This window comes from Phyllostomus discolor, chromosome 3 (genome assembly GCF_004126475.2).
Source record: "Phyllostomus discolor isolate MPI-MPIP mPhyDis1 chromosome 3, mPhyDis1.pri.v3, whole genome shotgun sequence".
Classification (NCBI taxonomy): domain Eukaryota; kingdom Metazoa; phylum Chordata; class Mammalia; order Chiroptera; family Phyllostomidae; genus Phyllostomus; species Phyllostomus discolor.
The window spans coordinates 206,577,369-206,599,746 of NC_040905.2; the positions used below are offsets into that span (position 1 = coordinate 206,577,369).

The 22,378-nt window shown below is 40.7% G+C and overlaps 1 protein-coding gene across 4 annotated transcripts in view; it reads right to left on the bottom strand.

Annotated features, from left to right (window-relative positions):
• Window positions 1–22,378, bottom strand: part of NR6A1 (nuclear receptor subfamily 6 group A member 1) — a 198,024-nt gene that overhangs the window by 151,011 nt on the left and 24,635 nt on the right. For all 4 annotated transcript variants that reach the window (XM_036022209.1, XM_028520470.2, XM_036022208.1 and 1 more), the window contains exon 2: window positions 10,794–10,835. In XM_036022209.1, coding sequence (XP_035878102.1) covers window positions 10,794–10,835 — 42 coding nt within the window. The remainder of the gene's footprint in view (window positions 1–10,793; window positions 10,836–22,378) is intronic.

The following is a 22,378-nucleotide window of genomic DNA, read 5'->3' on the forward strand; positions in this document are numbered from 1 at the left end:
AAAAAGAATGTAGGAAAAGGTACAGGGATTAAGAAGCACAATTGGGCCCTGGCTGGTGTGGCTTAGTGGATTGAGCGCCAGCCTGCAAACCAAAATATCACTGGTTCAATTCCCAGTCAGAGCATATGCCTGTGTTGCGGGCCAGGCCCCCAGTAGGGGGCGTGCAAGTGGCAACCACACATTGATGTGAATTCTTCTCCCTGTCTTTCTGCCTCCTTTCCCCTCTCTCTAAAAATAAAAAAAAAAATCTTTTTAAAAAATCCATAATCGGTAGGTACAAAATAGGAGGAGCTGTGTCAAGAACAGTATAGGAAATGAAGAAGCCAAAGAATTTATGTGCACAACCCATGGATATGAACTAAGGAGGGGATTGCTGGAGGGAGGGAAAGTGGGAGGAAGGGGGTACAGGGGGAAAATTCGGACAACTGTAATAACAATCAATTAAAATATATTTTTTAAAAATTAATAAAGCAGAATGGAAACACAACTGATTAGAAGAAAATACTCTCAATACATATTTCTGAGGAAGGACTTGTATTGTAGTAAACAATACCCACAACTCTATAATAGGACAAAGAACCTGATTTTTTTAATTGTAAGGACTCTGAATAGACACTTCTAAAAGATAATGTATACATGACCAACAAGGGCATTAAAACGTGATCAACATAATTAGTCATCAAGTAAATGCAAACTAAACCACATTAGTCCCACCCTGGCCAAGTGGCTCAGTTGCTTGGAACATCATCCCATACACCAAGAGGTTACAGGTTCGATCCCTGGTCAGGGCACATACGGAAGGCAACTGAAAGATGGTTCTCTCTCACATCGAAGTTTCTCTCTCTCTCTAAAAATAAACATATACTCGGGTGAGGTTAAATTGAAAATAAAACACCCACCCTGGCTGGCGTAGCTCAGTGGATTGAACTCGGGCTGCGAACCAGGCATCGCAGGTTTGATTCCCAGTCAGGACACATGCCTAGGTTGCAGGCCATGACCCCCAGCAACCGCACATTGATGTCTGTCTGTCTGTCTCTCTCTCCCCCCTTCCCTCTCTAAAAATAAATAAATAAAATCTTAAAAAAGAAAAAGAAAAGAAAACACCCACATGAGTCCTATTACACTGCTCACTAGAACGACTGAAACTTACCAGCTGACAACACACAATGTCTACAAGGATATGGAACCGGAACTCACACACTACTGGAAGTGTGAAATGTACAAATAATTCGGCAAGTCAACAAAAAGTTTAACATACATCTACCATATGACCCAGTAACTCCTGGATACATGTCTAAGAAAAAAAAAACATCCAAGAAACCTTGTACAATGTTCATAGCTGCTTTATTCTTCATAGCCAAAAATTAGAAACAGCCGAGGTGTTAACAGGTGAATAAGCTGTGATACTGTTAGTGGAATACTACTCAGAAATAAAAAAAATAAAAATATTAAAACCTACAACATGGATGAGTCTCAAACATCATGCTAAAAAATGCTGAACACAAAACAGCACATGTTGCAAGATTCTACTTATATAACACTTTAGAACAGGCAAAACGAATCTGTCATGACAGAAATCAGAAATTATTGCTTCTTGGGGTAGAAGAGTGGGATCAACTGAGAAAAGGCATAAGGGAATTTTCTGCAGGGATGACAATGTTCTGTACCTTGATGGAACAGGATTTACAAGGATACGTACTTTTGTGAAAACTGTTTGAACTATCTGTCCATTTCAAAGTATGTAAATCATACCACTATTTTAAAAGGTAAAAGGTACATTGGCTTTTGAACCACAGGCTCCAGCTCTGCAACTCACCAGCTATGTGACCTTAACCAAGCGATAAACCATAAGCTCCTCATCTGTAAAGCGGGGAGAACAAGAGTTGAGAACCTGATAGAGCTAGCACAGAGAATAAATGAGATGTTTCAAAACCATTAGCATAGTGAATGCTCACTAAATATTAACAAAAAGTCAGAAACCCTTTGTCATGTATTTCAGCAAAGGAGAAACATGAAGGAATGGATAGAACAGCTAAGTGCTAGGCAATTCACATATATTATCTCATTTATTTTTTAAAACAGCCCCTACCGTAACTCCTGTTGTTTAATAGATGAAGAAACTGAGCTTTATAGGTTGCCTATGGTCACTCAGCAAGGAAGCGGTGAAGATGCAAACTCGCCCTGGTTTTTCCACTGCACCATGCTGTCTTCCAGCAGGGTCACTTTCAGGGACGTAATAACCCTGCGACTGCCAGGAGAGCACAATTCACATGAGAAGCTAGTAAAGCTCCCTTCATTCTTAATAGCACCCTAGTGTCAAGCCTGCCGCTAAAAAGGAGGCCAATTCTAATAGCCTGATGGGTGAATGGAGGCACAGCTGCCAGCAGAAGCCTAAAACTACTACTCTAGGCTTCTACCATGCTCTTGGGCTGCAAGATGGTTCCTGCTACTTGAAGATACTGATTTCTCTTCCTTAGAGCAATCTCAAGGTAAGAGAATTCTGAATGTAAAATCTTTTTCTTTAAATATTATTACTATCCCATTGATTTTTTAAAAGATTTTATTTATTTATTTTCATAGACGGAAGGGAGGGAGAAAGAGAGAGAGAAACAACAATGTGAGGTTGCTGGGGGCCATGGCCTGCAACCCAGGCATGTGCCCTGACTGGGAATCGAACCTGCGATCAATCCACTGAGCTATGCCAGCCAGGGCTGAATGTAAAAATCTTGATCTAAGTGGGAAGCTGGAGCCCAGCTGACTCAATTTGGCAGAACTGCCTTGGAAAATTGGTAGTTAGAAATGAGAACCACAGATTTCTTTTTTAAACATACTGTATCTTTTTCTTAATACAAGAGCCTTGTTAAAAAAATAAAACATAGAAATAATGAAAATGACCCTGTGATCCCATCTGCCCAAAGATACCACTAATAAACAACTCAGCGTATCCTCTTCCAAACTAAAACCTGCCTTCTCCTCAATGTTTCCATAGTACTCCTGCTGCATGGGTAACCACAGCCCACTTAACTAGTCCCCTATTCAACTTATGAGCTGTTTCCCATTTATTTTTACTATTATAAATGCTGAAAGGAGTATGTGTGAGTATATATTTTGCACACTTGTCATTTCTTGTAAGATAAACACACATGAAAACATGAATATCTAGGAATATTTGTGAACTGCTAAATCTGCAAAAACACATGTGCACACTTCCAGTTTTAACAGATACTCTGAGACTACACTTGGAAAAGCTTCCACTTCCCCACACCTTCATTTGCGCTTCATTCTTCAATGTGGGAGCTGAAAACTCGAATGCCTAGTAAGGCTGGCAGGAAACATGAATGCACGAAGGCGGCCACACGGGTCTGTGACGAGCCCGAGAGGGCATGCTCACTTAAAGGGGACAACCACTACTCTGTTCCAGCCAAAAGGTGCCACGCAAGCCCAGTGTTAGGTTTTTCCAATTTATCCACAAGGCCAGAAACACAAATTTTTATGAAACTCTTGCAGGCTTTAAATGTTGGCAAACTAACATGCTTTTATTTAACAACAGCAGCCAAACAATATACATCTATAGGCCAGACTACATTAGGCACATGGCATTTTGTGCTAGGGTAAAAAAGATAAAATATCTTTTCACTTTAAATCTTATTATTCATGAAGCTTATCTTTTCCTGTGCTTACCAACCAAGGATGTATTTGTTCAATTCTGGTTCACAGTGACAGCACCCTTAGAAAAAAGATGCTTATCTTTCTATTTTCAGATTCATATCGACAACAGATACTGGACCAAAAAAAAAAAAGTATGTAAGTTGAGGTACAGAAGCTAAGCATGGGCGTGGCTGACCAAAGCGTGCCCGGAAAAGCATGCGAGCACTCATTTCGGACTGAGTTGCTGTACTCTCCTCAGCATACACAGAGCACTACAAGGTTTTATAGAGAAAACACTAATTTGTAAAACTAAGCATAACTTTGAAGAGGGGGCGTGGCTGTAACAATCGAGAGCTTCCCTCCATGACTTGGTAAGTTTACCTAACACAGCAAATGTTCTCTTTGGTGGGACATCAAAAAAGGTAGAGAATTCTCACACATCCCCCCGTTATCATATTGAATTTAAACAAGCACTTTCAGTCTTTTTAAAAATAAAATGAAACACAGGTGTATACAAATCTGTCTCTGCTCTCAAAATGTTGCTGCAGGACTGCTCCCACAGGAAGAGGCTTCAGCAGACTCCCCAGGGCCAGAGTGTCTCCTCATTCCTTCTTAGTCATCCATTACAGATCTCCAGGCCCAGATGTTCATTCCCCGCACCCGCCCGAGATAATGACAGCGATCCATGACTCTCCACCGTCCCAACAATGACTTCTGAATGCAACTATCTTTTCACCAATTGTAAACAAGCCCTAAACTCGTGGCTCCACAGGGAGTCCCTACCAAGTTAGTATAAACTCTGAAACAGGGGCAGAGGTCAAGGGGATGAGAGCACAGTCTAAGCTCTGGATCTCATGCCACCCCCCACCCTGTTCAAAAGAATCCTTATCAGAAATCCAGGCCTCACGTTAGATCTTCCCAGGGAAAGGTCACAGTCAGGAGACCTGATCCAGCAGATTCGGCTGCAGTTTCAGAAGCAGGCTCTTGGAGCAGTTACCAGTGCTGAATACCTAAATCACGAACAGAATGTTGTGGAGGAAAGGTAACATAAGGGGAAAACAGGACATTTGTGAACTTAGTTTCATTTTTTTCAAGAAAGAACTCGGATAAATAGTGGATAAATTCTGAACCTGAGTCACAGAAGAACTCTCTTCGGGAACCTAGCCCATAGTGAATTATTCTACTTTGTGTCCAAAACCATTCTAAGATATGCAAAAGAGCCCAAATGACCCTTAGTAAAAAGTCTTTATTCTTCTGTACATAAAAAGTCCCAATGTATATGTTGTAAGTCATTATACTGTCTCAAACTCCTTCACTAGCTGTTGTGACTTGTCACAGTCAAGAGTCCTAGAGACAGGATAAAAGATCAGTTAGAACAGCAGGTCTGAAGTCTGAGACACTTCTCCACTATGGGCTCTGGGGTGAGCCATTCACCCTCTCCAGGCCTCAGCGTCCTCATCTGTAAGACAGGGGTAGCATCTTTGTGAACAAGTTCTTGGAGTGCTTAACAAAAACGCATGTGAGGCATTTAGTGTGTATTAAATATTAGTCATCAGTTTTTAAATAATCACCTGAGGATATATTTTTTATTGATTTTAGAGAAACAGGAAGGGGGGGGGGGAGGAGAGAGGGAGAGAGGGAGAGAGAGAGAAACATCGATCAATTGCTTCCCATATGCCCCGACCTGGGATTGAACCCACAACCTAGGTTTGGTGACCAAGGATCAAACCTGCAACCTTTTGGTGTACGGGACAACACTCTGCCCAGCTAAGCAACCCAGCCAGGCCTAGCTAGTAGTGGTAGCAGCAGCAGCAGCAGCAGTAGTAGTATAAGCTGATGGTGATGGTGACAATAATGATGTTGTAGTAAAAGCCACGTATCATCAAATTTTGTGTCTGTTTTCCTAACTAAACAGAGTCCCTCAAGGGCAGGAACTCTTGTCTTAGCTCGGCACATACATCAAAGAGGAAAAGGAAATGGGAAGGTAGAAAAGAACAGTGAACTAGATATTACAAAGTCAAACTTAAAATCAGATATATTTACATAATATAACCATCCTCGCTCCTAATGAATATATGCAAAGTGCCTAACACATACAGAATACCCAATAAATGTTCGTTTTCTTTCCTTCATTGATCTCAAACAGGCAGCCTTAAGTCCATTCTCTTTGGACCACACTTGGGCTTATACGAATTATTTTCTGAGACCAAAATTGAGACATATAGTTTGACAACTGGGAATGGACCCATTAGGAGATGGTACAGAATATTAGAATTCTGAATAGAAACTACGGTTACTCTAACTGAAATGTACATTTCTCTTTTGTAGCTTGAAGGATCCACAGAAAGTCTCCCTGGAACCTCCAAACACTTGACAGACAACTGCAAAACCGGACAGAGCAGGCTAGCAGTGTCGGGCTGTCTGGTTCTGAAGCTGTTTTTATCTTGCCTGTTCCACCCACGGGCCCCCGCTTCATGGACGTCTATCAGTCTGGCAAGAACGAGCAAAGATTAATTCAACTTTCAAGTTTCTTTTAAAATGTTCATTTTTCTAGGTCTCTGCTTAGTAGAAAACAGTATATACATATACATGTTTTAAAGTCTAGGTCAGCAAAAATCTGAACATGCAGTATTTTTTAAACGGTAAGAGTCATTGTACACGTTTTTACCTCAGTGCACTCTCTATAAGGTCGTGCTACTTGCCAAACAGAAAGTACATAATGTATTTGTTTTAAGTAAGCAGAGAGTTAATTTCCTAAGAGGTTAAATAAATGGGATGGCAGATGGTCATCTGGGAGGTTACCTGCTACTGGCTGGGGGAAGGGGCCCAAAACATTCTAACAGTCAACCAGATGGTAAAAACCAGTCTTGGCCAAAGTGGTGAGCTCTGCTCCTCAGAGGGAGCTACTTGCGAAGCAGTAACTTACACCTGCTAACATCTGGAATGATTTATCTCCGCGTCATTAAGAAATACAGGCAAGTCTAATTGAATAAAGCGCAGTTACAACAGCCCACAAGAACAGAGAGACTGAGCATTTTAACATTACGTTGCATAAGCTTAATAGTGTTTACCATTTGTCAAACATTATTCTAAATACATTTATCACTTATCTTAAGCCTCACAACAGCCCAATAAAGGAGAAGTAACTTTTTATTGTCCCCATTTTACAGATGGAAACACTGAAGCACAGAGAGATTAAATAACTTGGCCAAGACTGCAGAGTTGGTAATTATTGAAGCCAAGCAATCTTAAACCAGAGACATGTTCTCAATTCTAAAGAGTTTTGGCTTGTATAAAAAACTAAAAGAGTTCAACTGAAATGCAGAGAAAAAACTTATATAAAAACATGTTCACTGTGACATTATTTGTAACATACAAAAAACCTGAAGCAATCTAAATGTCCACCAACAGGACAATTGAAAAATAAATCATGGTAAAGTTATTACAATGAAATATTCTGCCATTAAAAATATTTATTAAAAAATGTTTCATGACTTGGAATAATGTTGCTAATGTAATGCTGAGTTGAGAGAATGGAGTATAAAATTATATTTATATTACAATTCCTATTTATGTAAAAATAAGTTCATGCAAATGGAAGGACAGTCTCAAAAAGAAACAATGGCTATTTCCAGGTGGTGAGATTAGGGGTGTTTATATTTTTCTTTTCATGTTTTCCACAATGAGCATGCACTGTCCTACTATCAATGTAAACAAAGGCATTCTTTTTCTTTTAATCAAGCTACACCAAGATCCTTCAGCAGTTGGTAAAAACAGCTAAAAAGCTCCTACTCTTAACTTGCAAGTAGTTACTTTCCCTGGGATAAAACCCTCTGAACATCAAACAACATATTGTAGTCAGCACATACCAAAAAGAATGCTCATCTTTACCTCCGGAAATGGAATTAAAATGAGTATTTTCAATTCTGGTCAATGTTTACTAATTATTTGTACAATTGCTTTGTAACAAGAAAAAAATGGATTTAACTATGTACAAGCCAAAAACTCAAAAATGGCTTTGCTGAAATAGATAATTAGGGACAAAAGTTTGACTTTGGAGGAAGAACAGCTGTTGCTAATCCAACTATTTACCCTTTGACCCTCTCTTGGCCAATGACTGAACAGTATCAATTGTTTTCCTGTGTTATGTGCTGTTTACAATCCCTGAGAGGCATGAAAGGAATTAATAATTTAGCCTAGAAAGCTGACAGCCTTTATTGGGGAGCCCCTTGTCTACGGGACAGAAATCAGAGCAAGGAGCTGTCCTCAAGTCACAGGTCCCTTTACTGTTCCTGTTTTATAACCTAATTGGCCCCCAAACATAAATCAATTATTTCTCCTGTTTTAAGCAACAATGACTTCCATTGGCTGACTTCCCTTGTATCAAGTCAGTCCTTGTTCTCTCGAGTTTTACAACTACGTGGTAAACATGGTAGCTGAGGAAAAAACTTGGGGAGCATGGCAGACTGGGGTTATTTGGAAACAGAAGCACAGAAAGGTTATGCTGTTTTGAACTCCTCTTGACCTTTCCCTGCCCTTGTCCCTAGCTTATGCTAATAGGCAGGGTACAGAGATGCTTCTTGTAGAAATGAACTTAGCCTGAACCTGTGCCCTAACATTGGACTCCAGGAAGCCCAGGAATCATAGGAAGGCAGCTAGAGTGTGAACAGCTGCCCATATTACAAACCTGGCTGGCTACCTATCTGCTCTATCGCAGAAAAGGTGCCAAAAAAAAAAAAAAGGTCATTTGAATTGAACAAAGTTAGTCCTTCCTCATCCAGTTCCAACACATCCCACCTGTTGTCTCCAACGTACTGTCTACAACCACTGCCAGGCACAATGGGAAATCAGCAACAATGGTACTTCCTGTTCCAAATTAAACAAGTATGAGCAGGCTTTCCCCATCAGGAATTCCGGAATTAGGGAAGCCACTGGGACCTCTAAATTCCCAAGATGCACCACAAAGAAATCCCTATTGTTCTCAATTTTATGTGCAAAAGCCATGAAGTATTAATATAGGAGATGTCCTTTCTTCCCAGGCACAGGCCAAGGACTCTGCAGTATCAACAGTTTGCAAACAATTGAACACAACACACACAGGCCATCTTCGTCTTGAGATTTTCCCCATCACTCAGCAGTTAGGATGAGCATGCTCACTTGAACCTCAAAACTAGTTCAAATCAAAGTGATAAGCTTTTATTTCTGCCTGCTTATTATAATAACATCAGGCCTTCATGTATCTCTTCAAAGAGAAAGAATAAAAACACTACTAATTTCAGAAAGATAACACAGGTTTTATTGAGAATATTAGCCACATAAGCTAAGCACAACTTTCAAAAGAAAAGTGACTTTTTTTAGGTGACTCCTATTTTGTACTAATACATTTGTTCATCCTCCCAGAATGGAGAGGTCTGTAAATCATCATATCTAGGTAGAGATTCTATGCAAAAAATGTTAAATGAGTTAGAACTAGTTGGTCCAGAAAGATTTATTATTCAATAACAATCTTATGAAAAAAATGTAAGAAGAAGGGCATGATCTGTTTTCAATTGCTACTAAGTGCAGAAAAGGAGAATAAGTTTGGGTACTTTGTGCCTACTTGAAAAAATGTTTTTTAAAATAACTCCAGACAAGAAAATATTTTCCAATAGATATTTAATACATGAAGGTAGGACCCAGACTTATTTGTTTTATCCCTGGAGCACAGAAATGGGCCTAGAGCAGAAAAGAACACTCAATATTTGAGTTCTCAATTATCTGGAATGTTTTATACATAGTTTTGTCCAAAAGATTACAGGACACCTCAATGACCTTCCTAGTGTACAAAAGTGCTTCTAAGGAAGAACCATAACTCAAGGCTATTCATAAGAGAACCAAGAGACTATACTGTAGTATGTGCACACATAGGTACTGGAATCTCGGGTGGCAGGGCAGGGTAAACTGAACCTACACTACCTACAAAACTGATTCTGAACTTTCCAATTTCTAGAAAGACCAATTTATGTCCCTGGTGTTTGATAAGTATTCTGGGATTTATTTTGTCTTGCAAACAATAAGTATTAGTTGAACAAACACAAATGTTTATTTATACTATTAAGGTGTGAGGGGCAAATATATGAGAAGTTCCACGACATCACAGAGATGACATCAGCCAGGATGGTGAGAAGGTGGACTGCAGCACCTACCCCAACAATAGACTGGTGACAAGAAGCCAGTCCCATGACCCTAAAAAGTACCAGAACTAGAAAAATAATTCTAGATCATCTCATTGACTCTCAATCTAAATCATCATTATACTTTTGGAATTATAGCAAAATAAAGTCTGTATACACTGGATATTCCCACATCCTATTTCTAATAGTGCCCTGGAAACACAGATGATTATCTATGACCAAGACTTACATAGTCCTGAAAAGCATCATTTAATGAGACTTTGAAATGGTTACTCTCATATTTTAATCCCTTAAGAATGTAAATGAAAGTGCTTCAGAAATTAAACTCTAGCATAAAAGTTATCAATTTTAAGTGCCTACCAGGGGTGTCCAACCTTTTGGCGTCTTTGGGCCACACTGGAAGAAGAATTGTCTTGGGCCGCACATTAAATATAGAAACACTAATGAAAACTGATCAGCAAAAAAAAAAAAAACCATTTTAAGTAAATTTACAATTTTGTGTTGCGCCACATTCGTCACCATCCTGGGCCACATGTGGCCTGTGGGCCACAGGCTGGACACCCCTGGAAACCATGCACAACCCATCTTTGAAAGAAATTATGTCAAAACTAGTCAATACTTTAGAAAAGTGGCTGTGAATGTAGGCTGTATGTGTACAAAAATGAAAGCACAGTGTGCATTGTTACTGGTTTCATGGGAGGATGGATGGAGAGGGCAAGGAGACTAGAACCAAATGGAAAGTTTCAGCAGCCCAATTTTCTGTGAAATGGCTTGATCCTGGCCACTACATAATATCAGAAGAAAAAAATATATAACTAGAAAAGATACAGTGCCCTCCCCATAATAACAAGTTAAAATGAAAACAAAGTGAGTCAATAAGGACTATCAATGACACCTTAAGTTATACATTTAAAAGCACACACACATACACCCTTTTCTAGTCATTAACCCTAGGGAATAGTCAGAACTTACTACTTCCTGGGTCGAGCTCTGTCAATTCATCCTGACAAAAACCTACAGAGAAAACAACAGGGAAAAATGATTATGATTTGTGAATTACTCCAAGGTAACTCCAAATATGAACATGCAAACATCATACAGTATTTTAAAAATCTACATTCAGAAGTCGAATTTGGATTTAAATCCTAGTTCTGTAACATTGAGCTACTAGCTATCCCTCTCTGAGCTTCCATTTCAATACCTTTATATCGAAAAAATGGGTAAGTAACCAAAAAATAGATAGTAACAGCATTTACCACAGAGTAGTAATGAGGATTGCGTGAGATACTGATATAAAATGCTTATTTAATACATAATACAGTCCTTGGACACAGTGGGATCTCACCAAACAAAAAGCACAAATAATTATGAGTAAGCATGCACTATTAGCTAGAATAAAAATTCATGGAAAAATTACTACTCATTTAATATTTGTCATGTGCTACTTAATCATTTTCCAGAAGAAAGCAAAATATACTAAATAGTAACTTACAACAAATACAAACAGGGTGACTTTACTTAAAAATTTCACAGATGCTTAAGAATTTTACTTATACTCATAAAAAAGAGCAAGTCTTCTATTATTAATAAGTGTGGTGTTCAGGTAGGAATAAACACCTCGCAAAGCACACTCGGGCCCGAAAAGTCTGAGCTGCGTGCAGCCGACTGGTGTGCGGCCATCACACTGAGGACAGACACCGAGCACAGCAAACGGCACACACACGGTGAGTGTTCTCTACGCAGCTGACGGTTCTTTCCTCCTGCGGTGACTGCCTACTTTCTCCCGTTTGCTTTCCACTCTTTATCAGTTCAAGTATTTCCTCAGAAAGCTTTTTCTTTCCTCTCTCACCTTTGTCTCAAAAGGTCAAAGAGCCGTTATAATTTTCTATAATCATTCATGTACTCATCAACAAGGAATTAATTACTTGTTCAATGTCTGACTGACTCCACTATTAGAATGTTCCACAGGGGAAGGGACCTGGCCTGTCTCGCCCACCGCTGTATCCCCATTACCTCTCACAAGCCTAGCACAAAGTAGCTGTTCAATAAACATCAACTGTAGTATCTCAATGGTAAATTCGAAAATTTGGAGCAAGGCCTGGCCAGGTAGCTCAGGTAGTTAGAGTATCATCCTGATATTCCAAGATTGAGGGTTCAATTCCCCAGTCAGGGCACATACAAGAATCAACCAATGGATGCATAAATAAGTGGAACAATAAACCAGTGTTTCTCTCCACTCCCCTACCCACTCCTTTCTCTCGCTTTCAAATCAATAGATTTTTAAAAGTTTATGGAATAAAATTAAGACTGGAGGGATATGAGAGCATTTTCTGTCATCAGAGCTGGGCAACCGAAGGCCAGGCCAGCAACTGGGAGTCAGGCAGAGAGGAGGGATTCAAGTAGCAGGTAAACTGTTTAAACAACTTTGAAAAGTCCTCTGCAATCCTGAATGTTCTGGCCACACCATTCACCAAACATGCCGCATCCCTTCCTGCCTTCCTGTGTTTCCTCCTCCTCCTGCCCTTGCTGAAGAGCTGTTCCTCCCTCAAGGTCCAGCTCCAACAACACCGCCGGGGAAAGATGGAGAAAAGCAGCAGCCCCTCCTACAGTCACCAAAAGACCAAGGAAGGATTTAAGTATCTGTGCCCTCTACTAGACAGCGAGCTCTTCAAGGAGAGGGACCGTGCCAGGTATCTGTGGAGCTGCTCCGAGGACTAGAACAGTTTGCCGATATTCTACGAAGATGCTAAGAAGCAGGATAAACCAAATAGAAAACACAAGCCTGCCTCTACATCACAGATGGAGGGAAGAGAGTCACAGAATCAGAAAAGTCTAGCCCAAAAAGAGTGTGGAAGGTTTAAGAGAGAAAATATAACCTAAAACCAGAGTTGGGAAGGTGCTAAAAGTGGCTGAGATGCCTGGGAAGGCTCACCTCGGAACAACTTTAAAGTCTTTACAGATAAAGGCAATGGGAACAGGAAAAGCTGTGGAGAGATGCGAGGCAACGAAGAAATAACTCGTCATTACACACGCGTTCAACACTGCCATCTGAGCATCCTGCCCGAAGTGAAACTGAGAACATTCATTTAATATGAACTAACTCAAAAATAAGACACATGCATGGGAAGGCAGGGTCATATAAAGTTAAACCTCTCCTAAGTCTTCATCCAAGCCATTTTGTAGTTTAGTTATATGACTTTAAGCAAGTAATACCCTAATTTGGACCTCAGATTCTGGACATTAAATGAAAGGGCTGTACTAGAAGTCTCAAGGAAGGACAAAGCCTAATGCATTTTCTGAAAACAAACAACATTCTGAACTCAGAGTAACTAGATAAAATACGAGTGACTAAAAAAAACAAAGAAAACCCTAAGAAAAGCTAATGTGGCCATCTAGTATTTGCCTGGCAACCACTCTCCCATTCTTCCATTAATGGCATTCTGGTTTTTCTTTGCAGACCTATCCCCCTTTACACTCTCAGTCCATATGCCCGGAGTAGGGTGGACCCTAACGTTACTATATACAAGGATTAATAACAGCATCTACCTTACAGGTCTGTTAAATGAGATAGTGTATGTAAAGGCTTTGCACGGTACTTGACAAAGTCAGAGCCACTACTAACTAATCCCTAGGGTCCATCCAACCCAGTGCTGTGTTTGTGGGAGCAAAGAGCAGATTACAGGAGGCTCACTACTGACCTTTGTATGACATCCTCCTCAAAGACCTGGGATGGAACATCACTAACGTCACTTTAGTTACCTGCTCTGATTCCTGAATCTTTTTTGCATGGTAAGCCTATAAATTGCTTCATGTCATGATTCCAGATCTATTCTACCTCCTGAGGAAAAAAGAACTCTTTATATTTGCCTTTACAAATTCCTTTCACGGTCGCAAAGAGTGCTTATTACGGAATTCGGTAACTATGTCTAAAATCCCCCCCACCCAGCCCTGAGACCATTGGCTAGTGGTGCTGTCCCTGGTTTTGCAGGTCAACGCTAAAGCAGGAGGCCTGAGGAGACACAGGGACGGATGCTCCTCCCATCTCCTGATGACAAACAAGTTAACAGAATGGCTAGATCTGGCTGCCATTCTCTAGATCCTCAGCAAACAGATCTAGCCAGCAAAATGATTCCTAACTAGAAGAATCCCCATCACTGCTAGGAGTAACCCCAACATGTGTTCAATTCTATTCAACACAAAGGCAAAGGATACCAGAGTTGTTCAGTAAAAAGCAGACTCCTAAGCCACATCAATACACAAACGTACGCCCCAAACCATCTGCCTCACAGAGTACAACATATTAAACAGATCAGGAAATGTTCTGAGAAATCAGGGTCTTTGGTAGGTGACTTAAATAGTTTTAAAAGAGGATAGACAAGAAACACAGACTGGTTCCTAAGATGATATATTACCAAGTCAGCATGCTCATAAGCCATCTGAAACTGAGTGCAAATTAACTTAGCACATTTTAACTTAGAAGGCAGGGCATCGGTCTGAGTAAGAGTTGGATTCAAATCCCAGATTTACCACTATTTTTATTTAATTAACTACCCTGTGCCTATTTTTCCTAAAATGGGGGGGGATAACCATCTTGTTCAACTGTTGTGAGAGCTGGAGGATATACATAAATCATCTACTTTAGGGCAAGTGATTGATAAAAGGCTCCAAGCTTAGGAAATTTCTTTAATTCAAAGACCCAGTTGACAAGCTTTTCTCCAACAGGTATTTGGCAAAAAGAAAAAGATCAGTGACTCCTCGATCTGTGACTGGCTACAATGACATGTTAAAAAGTGCCTTATATTGCCCTGACTGCTGTGGCTCAGGGGGTTGGTTGGGTGTCACCCTGCAAACCAAAAGGTCCCCCCAGCTGACTCTCGGTCAGGGCACATGCCTGGGCTGCGGGTCAGGTCCCCTGTTGGGGGCGTGTGAGAGGCAACCAATCTATGTTCCCCTCACACATCAATGTTTCTCTCCCTCTCTCCCTCTCTCCCTCCCTCCCCCTCTCTCTAACAATGAGTAAATAAATCCTTTTTTTAAAGTTACTTATCTTTTTCTTTATTTACTATTGTGACTATATAAAATTATGTATTTACCACAATGGAATCTTAAACTTTCTGAGTACCCCCTTTTAGTTTTGCCAGATGTGAACAAGTAAAATTTGGGTAATGCCAGTAAGCAAAGTCAAGCCTGACACACTAGCTAACTGTAATCTACAGTGTGTCTTTGACACAAGAACTTAACTGCTACTCTAGGAAGGCTTTAATTTAATTGGACAGTAGTAAGGCAGCCCCGTCCAGCGGAGACCTGGACCTTGGGCAGGTCTCGGACAGACACTCGGTCCATTCTGAAGCCTCAGCCGCCAACAAGCAAAATTAATGTGAGACCCTTAAAAGGTAAATTAAGGGTACAATTGTAATCAAACATCCTACCTTTCCCAAACAGAAAAATTTTTTTAATTTATTGACTTTAGAGAGAGAGGAAGGAGCGGGCAGGAAGAGAGAGAGACAGACAGACAGACAGACAGAGAGACACCAGTTTGTTGTTCCACCCATCCGGGCATTCATTGGTTGACGGGTCAAACCCGCAACCCTGGCACATCGGGACAATGCTCTAACCGAGATATGGGCTCGGGTCCCCCAAACAGAAATCATATCTATCCTTATATGATCTGCCACTTCAACTTTATTTCTCTCTTCTCACCCCATCCCACCACAGCACAGTGTATACTCCACCCATACTGAACTATAGGCACACCTCAGTTTACTGTACTTCACTTTACTGAGCTTCAGAGAGGTTGCCTTTTTTAGAAATTGAAAGGAAGAGGCGCCACCCCAGCGAAAAGAGTATGGCTCATTTTATTGCAATACTCACTTTATTGCAGTGCTCTGGAACCAAACCCACAGTATTTCCAAGGTATGCCCGTACAATGCAGCTCCCTGAATTCAACATGCTCTTCAGCCTCCACCCATTTGCACATGCTGTCTTCTCCACCTGAGCCCACTCTCACTCACCATTATGAGTCAAGACTCAAGTCACGTCTCTAACCCTTCCCCCTCCCTCTTACACACACACACACACACACACACACACACACACGAGTCCAAGTTAGACAATATAAGTACGATAACTGAAGCTATGGTCTTTTCAAGAACCTTTGAAAAAGAGAAGAGAAAACACTGCGTCCAAAATCCAAGAAAAACAAACCAGATCTGCAAATTTGAAGTTAAAATGTTTTCATTAAATATGAGATATAGCACTATTTCACCTAGTCCAGTGTGATTCAACCTTTATATACTGCTATTTTAAATGTGAGATATGAAATGAAGCAGGCGTTCCAGAAGGCAGTCAAGGGTCTACAAGGACTCTGAAGCTGCTCTGGTTCGTCAGGTCCCCTGCTCTGTGCTCCCACAGGTCCCTGTGCTTCCCCCGCAACACATCACGATCAGAGCCACTGGGTGGGGATTCAGGTTCTACGGAAAGCTGTTTTCCATATTCCCCAACAAAAAGCTAAAAATCTTCACCCAAGGTTTGTACCAACGGTTATTTCCTGGTCCTTCCTGGACCAACCAGCTATGGTCATTTGTACCAGTTTCCCATCTGCTTTGCCTCCCCTAACTATGACTGGGTCCCCAATGAAACTCTGTATCCTTCTTTCAGTCACATCTGATCTCAGGCTTAACTACACCCCCAGCCCGAGGGCGGGAACATATCCCAGGATGCCAAGAAAAACTGCTCAGTAAATGTCGAGGAACCACTTTCTCCAAAAAGCAATGGTACTAACCCACAATGCCAACACAATGAATTTCTTGCCAAAATACCAAGTTCTAAGAAAAAATAAGTTCACTATTCTCTGCCTTTAAAGTGTAGAAAAGCACCCTGGCTAGAGTGGCTCCTTGGATTGAGCACTGGCCTGCAAACCAAAGGGTCACCAGTCTAGGGGGACACGCCTGGGTTGAGGGCCAGGTCCCAAACGGGGTGAGTGAGAAGCAATCACACACTGATGTTTCTCTCCCTCTCTTTCTCCCTCCCTTCCCCTCTCTAAAAATAAATAAATAAAATCGTTTTTTAAAAAAGAAAAAGAAATCCTACTGTAATAAATAAATAAATAAATAAAATGTAGAAAAGTGACATCCAACAGAAATTCCTACAATGGAAATGTTGTTCTCTGTCAATTATGGTAGCCACTAGCGACATGTCACAGGTCACCAAGGAATGGAAATAAATATATACACCTAGGAAGTTTGTAAACACCAGTTCAACTCAATACTTCAATAAAGGAACTCTAAAATTTTAATAAGTAAACTAAAAGCACAAAGAGCTACAAGAGAAAAAATGTGAATATATATTTAATGCTACCTAACTATACACTTAAAAATTATGAAAAAGGCCCTGGCCGGGTGGCTCAGTTGGTTGGAACATCATCTGCACACCAAAAAGTTGCAGGTTTGACCCCCAGTCTGGGTGCATATAGGAGGCAACCAAATCAATGTTTCTTCTCTAACATCATCACATCGATGCTCCTCTTCCTCCCTCCCCCCCCTTTTGCTCCTCCCTCTCTCTCTCTAAAATGAGTAAAACAGATCCCCAGGTGAGGATTTAAAAAAATGGTTAAAAAGGTAAAAATTTATGTTACACATATTTTACTATAATAAAAACATGTTTTATTAAGCCTAATACAATAAGGATTGTGCAATTAATAATTACTCTTTAAAAATATTAACTGTAGGGAGTGAATGATGGACAGATAGGCTGAGATAGATGGACAAGATGCTAGTGGGAAGTAGTACAGAGTACTAAGTAAGAGCATCACTTTTGATAGGAGAACAGGTTTGAGTCCTGGCACCATCACTTACCAAGTATGTTAGCTTAGGAAGTGACGTCACCTCTTTGAGCCAATTTCCTCATCAGTACATTGTTGTGAGGATTCAGTGAGATGATACACTTAGGTCAGTGCTTGATACCTGTGATCATTATGAGTGAGAGAGCAGCTCTGGCTGGTGTGGCTCAGTGGACTGAGCGCCCGCCTACAAACCAAAGGGCTTGCCAACTCGATGCCCAGTCTAGGACAGATACCTGGGTTGCAAGCCAAACCAGTAGGGGGCATGCAGGAGGCAACCACACATTGATGTTTCTCTTCCTTTCTCCCTCCCTTCCCCTCTCTAAAAATAAATAAATAAAATCTTTTTAAAAAGATTACGAATGAGAGAGCAGAAGCAGCAACCATGGAGCCAGGGTCATGTGGAAGGGAGAAGCATTCAACGGACAAACAGGGCTATTTGAGAAAAATATGCAGAGGAAGCCACACGTAAAAGGCACGCACAGAGAGAGGAATCAGAACATCACCTGGTAATTTGATTTGACTGGAACCCTTGCCAGGGCCATATCATAAAGGGTTTTAACTGTCATACATGAAGAGTTTTTTTACTTTTCGTCTATAGGCAACAGAGTCACTGAGGAAAGGAAATAAACATATACACCTAGGAAGTTTATAAACACCAGTTCACCTCTAACTACTTCAATATAGGGGCTCTAAAATTTCAACCAGTAAACTAAAAGCACAAAGAGCTAAAGGAGAAAGAGGAAAAAAAGCTTTGTGGAGGTAGCCAACAGCTCCTTAAATTCTAAGAGCTCTTCCCATTTTTCAGGGCCCTCCCCCACCTCCATCTTCTAGGCTCCTCTTGGTACAATGAATGGATTGGATGGAGGCTGAGAAGGAATGGGGGAGGGGGAGCACTGTTTGGGTTTGGGGGTGGTTTTTGAGTGTCAAACATTAGCTAGCCAGACCATGGCCTGCCTTACAGCCAGGCCTGCAGCGGGGAAACTAGTCCCAGAACCAAGCAGATGCAGAAACACTTGTCTTTGGACTGGCTGAGCACTAAATTCACATCCGCCTCTTTCCTTTCCATCCAGTGAATGGTGTGCCACTTGGGCCATTAGCTTTTGTTTCTCATAGGCAACCTGAAAAACATATTCCAGAAACAACAAAATGCTTTTCAGTGCAGGAGCATAGCACCACAAGTCCATAAGCAAAAGCTGGTTGGCAGAGCTTCAAGTCATATTTCCCATTCTCCACCTACAAATGTCAAGGTCACATCTTTCAAAGTGCAACAAAAACAATGCCCTTTTTTGTAATGTTATTTTCTTGATGTGAAATCTTAGGGGCAAAGAAGAGGAGTGGGGGAAGCCAAGGATTCTCAATTATATAACCTATTGTGCCCATGTATTTGCTCAGCTTAAATGCTGCTTACGAGAAGTGTCTACATTTCTATGGAAACACTAATAACTTTCATCTGATCAACCTACATCACCTTTCATAGTTCCTCGGGCTTCCAGCTTTGTAATTACAGCCTTGAAACCACACTGATGGCAGAAAAGCCAGCCCAAGATCATGACATTTCAGTTTTAAGAAATTTTTTTAAAAATGAAAACAGTATACAGCTTCAAGGCTGTGACTACAGAATCGGAGGGTGAAAACAGTTTAGGAAGGCAATTCGGTTTGATGAGTCAGAGGTCACTAGTGTTTCTATGGAAATATAGTACAGGCATTTCTCAGAAAACTGCATGTACTGATGAGCCTCTGACATTTCTCATTTACAATTTCTGTTCCCTGGTGTAACAAAAGGGATTGTTCGTAATTCTTCATTCAGCCTGGATGTTAGAGAAATTTCAAAATGCACACATATGAAAAATGTGTAAATGAATCTGTCAGTTGCCATTTATTCAATCTGTACTATATGCCAGGCATTGGCTTGATGCTCTACATGAATTTTACTGAAAGTTGCTAATATTACCTCCGTCTTACAGGTTTAAGAAATGTGTATTCTGTTACATGGATAGAACCACAAAAATCAAAACAAGGTAACATATCCTTGGCTATGGAACATATCCAAGGCTAACACATGCTTTGTAACACCCAGATAGGTGAGAATTTCGTTATTTCAAAAAGCAAACCCTGATACTCTCCCAGAAGCAGACCCTGAGAGTCCAAGAGCCTTAGATGAGTCTCCTCCCGAATAATCCAAGGTTTCCATGTCGGAAGCAGCTAAAGTAACTTCACCAATCATATCAAACCAAAATAGAAAACTTTAAATGAACAAATAAATAAAATTAGACAAGAACTAGCTTCTTTTGAAAAATTATACGTCGCTCCCAATAGGAGTAAGGAAAGATTTTTTTGCTCATTTTCATTTTGGAAACTGACTGAAGGAGAGTCTTACAGACCAAGAAGTTCACTTGAACATGAGTCAGAGAGCTTTCAAGGTCATTTCAGAAAGTGCCCCATACCATCCAACAGACACTCGGATGGAACAGCAGAAGCCACCTGTGTGCAGGAAATTGGTAAGGATCAGATGCGACCACAGAGGTGCCCGCCCGCAGCAGCAGAATGCACCTCTCTTACATTCTCATTGAAAGCCCCCATATAAAAATGGAACACGGACGCACAAAGGTCTTGATAATATTTGTTCTTTGGGGTCAATTCTGGAAATTTATCTGAATTAAAGAGTCCGAAATGAATAGTACAAAATAGGAAGCCACTTAAAAATTCAACCGCAGGAGCACGATTAATGAAATTATGGTACCCTATTCAACAGAGTAATTTTCCAACATTGTTAATATTTATCAAAAGTTTATAATGGGCAAATACTATATTCAAAAACATGATATAAGATTGTACTCTCAGAATGAGCTCAGCTGTATTCCAACACACATATACATAAAAAGGCACATTTTGGTCTATTTTTTCCCAGTGACTATATTAAGTGTGGGTATTGTGGCGGGGTGTTTCTCCCCCCCACCCCCATACTACTTTTCTGATTAAAAATATGTTGTTTTCCCTGGCTGGTGTAGCTCAGTGGTTTGAGTGCAGGCTGCAAAGCAAAGCATCGCAGGTTCGATTCCCAGCCAGGGTACATGCCTGGGTTGCAAGCCATAACCCCCAGCAATAGCACACTGATGTTTCTCTCTCTCTCTCACTCCCTTCCCTCTCTAAAAAATAAATAAAATCTAAAAAAAATGTTGTTTTTATAAACAGAAAAATGCACATTTCAAAAAATCCTAAGAACAAAATGATTTCGCTTAACCCTCTAAAATCAATCACATCAAATGAAGAGGAAAAAAACTACCAGACATTCTAATTCTCTAAATGCCTTTTGAATTACTTATTAGAGACACAAGTCTGAGCACTAATCTTCCTGACACAGTAGTTAGTCATTAATGCTAAAGCTCAGTGCCATCTCTCCTGTCCCAGCTTCAGAAATCTATTGTGTGGCAACAGAGATACACCACCTTTAACCTTTCACCCAGGATCTTTGAAATCCGAAGTAAAACTAGTTCTATGAAAAAAACCCGTAAGAAATTTTTAAAAACTATTTGAATTTGAAGTCAAGCTAGGAGAGCAACAACCAACATGTTTAACCAATATATTTCTAGCACTACATACAAAGGACACTCCACAAACATGATTAACGTAAGCCCTGGCCAGGTAGCTCGGTTGGTGGCAGTGTCATCCCCATACAACAAGGTTATGGGTTTAATCCCTGGCCAGGGCACACGCAAGATCAGCCAACGAATGTATAAATAAGTGAACAACAAATCAATGTTCCCCCCCTCTAACTCAATTTTTTAAAATGTTTTTAATGATTATGAGTAGAATAAACTCCTGCCTCTGCTTAGATGCTAAACTTCCCCACATCCTAAAATGAAGTTCAACAACTATTTATCTACCATTTTTAATGTATAGGGCATTTACGGTGGTAGATTACAAAAGGGATACAAAGATGAATAAAGCTGGCTACCTGTAGATCCTTACAACCTGAAAGGAAAAGTGGAAAACTAACTGCATCCAGGAATTATGAAGCAAGTGATCTAACAGAGGAACTAGCAGCACTGGCCAAACAACACTTACTTCTTCCTAGGGGCAACTGGAAAAGACTCAAGGACTAGCGGGACTTGAATCAGACCAGCCAGCATGGAAAGGGAGAACGTAAATACAGACAGTCGATAATACTCCTCAGTAAGCCACATGTATCTTTTGAATGTCCTTACCCACAGTTGGCAAGTATTTCCCCCAAATGCAGTCATAACCTAAAAATGAAGATTATACAGGTCTTACCTGACATGTTCTTTCCCTAAATGAAATCAAGGGGACAAGAAGGGCCTACCCCAGCCCACACACTACCCTCCCATCCTGGGATGGGATCGTTTTAGCTACCCACAGGTTTTTTCACCTATGCTTTCCCAACTGGTGACCCCCACACTTTCAATTCCAAATGAAACTGTCCTCCCAAATCACAGACCCAGCTATCCAAAGGCCTACAGCCAAAATCTCCTAGGTGTATCCTACCAGAGGCTCCAACAAACTCAACATGTCATATCGAACCTATTATTTTCTCTTTGAAACCTGCTTCTATGTTCCCAAGTCAGGTTCTAAGTACCACCAACTCTCATCTCAACCAGAGATTACCAGGGACTCCTCCTAGGCTCCCCACTTCACCGTCCTCCCCCAAATCCTCACCCCAACCAACCTTATCATTCACCAAGGCATTTTCATTCTTCCT